Genomic DNA, 6044 nt, shown 5'->3' with positions numbered 1-6044 from the left:
GATGCTTGAGCTAGGGAAGATAGAGGTGGGCTAAATCCATGTGGTATGTGGGCCTGCTTCCTGGAAAAGTTGGGTTATCCTGGTATGTCAGTGGATGTGTTCCATTTCAAAGTTGCTGGAGTATGCAGCTTCCTCTGAGTCTCAGAGTGCAGTTTCAGATTTAAGTTCACCAGGCTAGCAGCTTCCCCAGCCATAGAACTGCCGTCTTGTTCTGGGGCTCTGTGGCTGGTACTAGGACCACGTTTCACTGCGCTGGCTTTGTTGTTCACTGATACGAACGGCAGGGAAAGACAAGTTTCTGCAAGACAGACTTAGAGTGCATTAAATAAATATAAATTTTATTAAAAACACCCACATCTCAGCGTTATCAGGAATGATATAATAATAAACAGCTTTCAAATAACCTGCATTACATTACAATACTTACAGTATTTATAACCTTCCTCAGATTCTTTTTAGAGATATACCAAACATCTCAAAACAAGGAAACTAAAGTAAAAAAAAAAAAAAAAAAGTAGAACATAAGCATAGAAAATGCACACAGAAGTTCATTACCTTAGTGTCAAACTGCTAAAGTTTCCTACACAAGTTAACCGCTAGCTTTAGAAGTGAACTTTTTACCACTGTGCGTCAATCAAGATGAAAAATTCATTCAAGTAAAGTTGACACCACTCAGAAGCATCTTCAAGTATGGCTATAGTCAACCTGATAATCCTATACGAGCAATTTCATGTCTGCTTTGTCATTCGTTCCAACTGAGGCAGGGTTCTGTACACCAAAAATTACATCTCAGGTATTTACAATACAAAACTGATTCACCAGGTAAGCTTTCTGCTGCCAGCAGTTTGGCAAATGACGGTGCATGGCATAGTCACCAACATCCGCTATGGGTTACATGAACAATAGAGGACTTAAACACAATCACTGAAAGATGATGATTTATGATGATTTATAATGATTTAATCAATCTGACATATAACCATCGTTAATTTCTTCCTTTAAAAAAAGGTGAAACTTTTGTTTCAATGCAGTGGGTCAAGTCACAGACTGAGAATTCAAAACCAAAATTGCCACAATAAATATTTGACCATTAAACCCAAAGGCCTCCTTTGATTTACTCACGTTGTGATTCTGTTAGGTAAAATTTCTTTTGACCAAACTTAATCTTACAGTATATTGCACAAGATACATCTGGGACATGGAGGTTTGCATGTTTAGGGAAGCCCTTGTACAGACTGTACCTTCTTATATCTTATTTTATTCATTACAGTATCCAAGAAGCCTTGTTTAGAGAGCGACTTGAACAACTCTAGCAAACAGTCACTTGCCAAACCCCTGCCTTACATTTTTCCCTTTAATCAGCTCAGTGCATTCTACTTTCTTTTTGTTTATTCGTTTGAAACAGGCAAAACATTCTAAATCTCTGAAACGCTTTCATTACAATAAAAAGAGCTAACAAATTTACAAAATTAGTTACAGCAATACAATGTACAAGAAAACTTAGAGAAGGGATTCAAAAGGAAAGCATCAAATCCCTGAAGGAAAAAGAAACAAAACAAAACAAAAAAACCCAAGAATAATATATTTAACCTACAACAGCTTTACACACACACAGGTGACACGTTGGCATAGGAGAACATGAGCTGAAATATCCCTGAATTTTTAGAACCAACAAGATAAAACAAAAACCAAAGCTGAAGTTCAAGTGATACTTGCTAAAATGTCAAGTATTGAGAGAGTTTTTTTGTGTTTTGTTTTTTTTTTTTATGCTTTTTCTTTTTTCAAAGGCTATTGGGGGAAAAAGATGGTGTACAATATATAAACTTTCACACTCAGTTCAATATCCTATTGCCAAACTAGTGTTGAGGTATATGACAAGTAGGAACATCACTCAAACCTTTTTAATGTGTTTTTTTAGCTCACATTATGATATATTTGTAGCAGGCTGAGTAGCACCATGATGTGAATTCAGCTCAAAACCCAAATATATATAGATTTAATATTTTTACAGTACTAAAATACTAAAGCATCGCGTTAAAAAAAGTTTTGTTTACAATTTAATTTACTATACAACTCTCCTGCTTTTTTCTTTTTTTAATAGAAATTAATGGTTAAAACCACCACAGCAAGCCAGCTGCCTATGTTTTATCTATTTAATCAACGGAATCACACAGAACTAACCCTGTTTCATTCAGCTTGTGTAGGCATTGGTCTGCTCGATCTTCCTGGAAAAAGAGGACACTTGCACCGAGAAATGACTTACACCACAATGTACATAATTATCAACACAAAAGCAATCTGCCATTCGATAGTTGAAGAGCATACAGATCTGTAGAAACAGCAGAAGCCCAAGCTAGCTAGTTGTAGTCTGTCACATGCTGCTAATTATTACCTGTGGTTAATATAAAATCCTTTCCTTAAAACTGTACATATTTGAGCAATGAACTTGTCATAATAATTGTAGAAAACGGTTTTACAGTATAGCTGTGTGAGATGAGCACCAGAAAAACATGTGTTTTGTGTACTAAAGTATTCCCTTATATCCAGTAAGCCCCGTTTTTACCATAACTGACTGTATTAAAAATGGATATGTAGCCCACTAGCAGATGCATGGCTAAAACAAAAAGTCTTTAAAAGCTTTTTTTGTTTAAAAAAATTATCTTTGCATTTTAAAATCAAAGTAAACTCTTTTTTTTTTCCTTCTTTTTTTAAGTTTTTTTTTTTTTAATGTCTTAGTACCTCAGCATTGTTCAAGTTGCCAAGCTTAGGTAGACAAAGTGCTTTTGAAACACTAGTTCAAAAAAATATCTCTCTATATATTTTATTGTCCTTTTCTAGGACTTGACTGGATGAGCAAAATCCAGAGGTCTTTGCAATTCTCATATGTTAAAAAGTAAGCTTATTTTAACACCAGGTAAATTCAATACATACATGAATGAAAAGGTCGTCCCTGTTGCTGAAGAACATCTGACTACATCACTGACATTTTGTTATAAAGGCATTAACTGTTCGACTGTTAAAATAAAGACAACATTCTCATAGATAGCACCATGGGTTTAGAATATCCAAATAAATTCAGTGTTTTGCTGTCTGTTCATTATGTTTTATACTTAACTACTTAGTTAAATAAAATCAAGAGACTAATAAGTTTACAGTAAAAACTGCATGTTAAAAAGTCATAATTCCAGTATTTCAGTACATTATAGATTCAGCACCAGATGTTATTTTAAGATTCCTGCAGTTGTAATACTACAGTATTATTTTTTAGGGGATTTTTTTGCTCCTGTTCCATGACTATGCAAACTTGATGACATTAAAAGTGGCCACAGATGTGCAAAACTGTAAGGAAAAAAAAATCCATTTGCAGATTATCTCTTTCAGTAATGGAGCCAGTGTTTTCAAATGTAAATTGTGAAACACTTTCTTGTTTCGTTTTTGCATAGGATGCTTTGGTCTTGTTTCCTACGTGCCATCTGTGGCCACTTAAAAACCAGTGGAAAATAAGTGCGCTAGTGAGATTACCTCCTTTTGCTGGTGTGCTGAGGCTTTTTCCACTGAAGAGTTTTGTAAAAACACTGTTTCCTTCTCCACCCTTGCCTTCCCCAAAACCTAAAGAGGAACTACCCTACTGACAGGGTGTTTTTTCAAATGAGGTAACCAACAAAGGTGTGAAGTTAGATATATCGGTTGTAAGGCCCTGTAACCCGTGTAAAGGCATATGGAGATGTAGTTACTGTGGAGTCTGTGGTGACCGACAGTGTCCTTTGTGCAAGAGACTTGATGAAGCGCAAGTATGTTGGCTCAGAGGGTTCGTGTGGCTCAGCAGGCTCCCGCTTTGCCTTTTTGCCATAAGATTTCTGAGGCACGTAGTCTGGACCGTACTTTTCACATTCTTCCTCCTTCTCTCTCGCCTTCTCAGCCATCTTTGCCTCCCACAGAGCCAGACCATGTTTTGGCTCATTCATACTCTTGTGCTGGTAAAAGACAAGGGAAATTCTGGTGGGATGGTTCCTGTTGGGGTTTTTTAAGGGAGTTGTTGCGTGGAGCTCACGCTTTGCGCACTCTATGAGAATTGACCCATGAGATGGAGCAACTGCCACTCCTCCAATTTCTGGATCCAGAAAGTTCTGCTCGCTATCTGACCAGACATCATCGGGATCCTCTGCTTTTTCTGGATTCAGCACATCAGTTTTCTCTAAACCACCCTGGGGAGTAGTCCTATCATGGTTTTGACCTGGAAGCATGTTAGACAAACCGTTAACTGCATGTGAAATTATTTCACTATCCTTATTTTGGAGATGCAGTGAACTGGGAGGGCCACTGAACATACTTGGAGCAGAATGGTAGTCATGTGCTAAATGTGGAAGGGGTTGCATGTGATGATGTTCACTGGTTTTAGTCATGGAGGCATAATCCATGCTCTGATTACTCAGATTAGATTTTAACCTTGAGGTAACCTCCATAAAATGGCCATCAGCCTCGTGGGTGGAGTAAGAGGAGAAAGACCCTACATGGTGTGCATTTGGTCTAATGGTGCAATTACTGAAGGAGTCTACCTGCATGTTTTGGTTTCCGTAATTCAAGTACTTGGGACCAAAACTCTGGCTATTCCCAAACCTATGCTGGTATAATGTTTGTATGGGTGGCAGACTTAGTTTAGACATATGGTCTTGGCTCTGGCAACTATACAAGTCGATGTGCTGATGCTGGGAAGGGTAGGAGCCCAAGTAAGAGGGGCAGTTGTCCATAGGCATGCTTCCATTGCATTGGTAAGGTGGATATTGGTTATTCTGGCTTAATGATCCTGAATAAGGGTTAATGGGACTGGAAGAATTCAAATAAGACCCCGCAGGCTGTGATGAGGTTGTATAGAGGTTCATGGGACTGGACCCTCCATAGGGATCTGAAGTGTATGAAGAGCTTGAATAAGCATTGGCTGGATTAGGCAACCTTACATAGAGATTTGCAGAACCTGAACCCGAGTATGAGTTAATAGGATTTGACTGAGGGTTGTTAGGGAGAGTGCGCTGTGGATGTTGCTGCTGCTGCTGCTGTTGTTGTGTGGCTGGTCCTGAAAGACGTAAAAGATCTGTAGATGTGAAAAGAAAAAATCCACACAACAAACAAGCTTTAAAAAACCCGAGCAACCAAACAACCAACTCTGTACTTTATAGACCCTTCACTATACATATCCATGACATTTCTAAGAAACGTATATCATATGATAGGTTAACAGAGGTTCCCTTTCTCATATCTCAAATACCATCCTTAAGAAGCTGAATAAATACTAAGGCTACTCATCCTTTTTGGCATGTATCCAGTGAGATCAGATGCTAGTGGCAACAGGGAAAAAGAGGACAGTGCAAGCTGTTCAGAGTCACATGCATACAATCCAAAGAGTTGAATCATCATTTAAGTAGCCCATGAAATGCAGCATCAAAGTGCTTCCAAACAGCCGTGCACGAAGTGACCTTCTTTTTCCAAAAAATAAATAGTTCTTCTCATCTGTATTAATAGAACCGTCTCAAAAAAATGTTCTTAGCTTTATGTAAAAAACCAATGGTGGCATTCACTGACAGAAACTACAGTTTAGTAACAAGTGAGATGAATTGAAGACGTAAGAGCAGAACCATCATTTGTTAAAGTGAAATGGTTCATTCAATGGTTATGACCCTAGCCTGGGTCATGGGACAACTGGCTTCTATTCATAGGTATTTCAGTGACCTTCTGGGTGACCTTGGGTGCATTGCTGTTTTCCTCTCTGAGAAAGTTGCTGTAACAATAAAACAGACATGACGAACTCCTTTGCTCAGGATGCTCAAATCTACTGGTGAAACTGCCAGGGATTGTTAAGTGGATTTTAAAACTCTTCCTCCGCTATGGAAAAACCTACTCTGCTTTTGGTCTTGAAGCAGAGAGTACAAATAGTAGGAAAGAGGTTAAGCTTGAATCCCCTCAAATTAGGAGGTTCTCTAAGAGTGGCAGACAGTGAGTGATGCGTAGGTCATTTTTAATTTGGCAGCAGCATCACAAACTCCTTTTCA

General features: G+C 38.3%; 1 protein-coding gene across 1 annotated transcript in view; it reads right to left on the bottom strand.

Annotated features, from left to right (window-relative positions):
* Nucleotides 1-311: 311 nt before the first annotated feature.
* The window catches only part of TET2 (tet methylcytosine dioxygenase 2), a 73814-nt gene continuing 68081 nt past the window's right edge, over nt 312-6044 (bottom strand). The window contains exon 10 of the mRNA XM_061478095.1: nt 312-5089. Coding sequence (XP_061334079.1) covers nt 3675-5089 — 1415 coding nt within the window. The 3' untranslated portion in view covers nt 312-3674. The remainder of the gene's footprint in view (nt 5090-6044) is intronic.

The sequence above is a fragment of the Pezoporus flaviventris genome, unplaced genomic scaffold, assembly GCF_033815535.1.
Source record: "Pezoporus flaviventris isolate CSIRO_AGI_PZ_B2104156 unplaced genomic scaffold, CSIRO_AGI_Pfla_v1 ptg000002l, whole genome shotgun sequence".
NCBI lineage: Eukaryota > Metazoa > Chordata > Aves > Psittaciformes > Psittacidae > Pezoporus > Pezoporus flaviventris.
The sequence above is the reverse complement of the archived record's forward strand: the minus strand, read 5'-3'. Positions and strand labels throughout refer to the sequence as shown.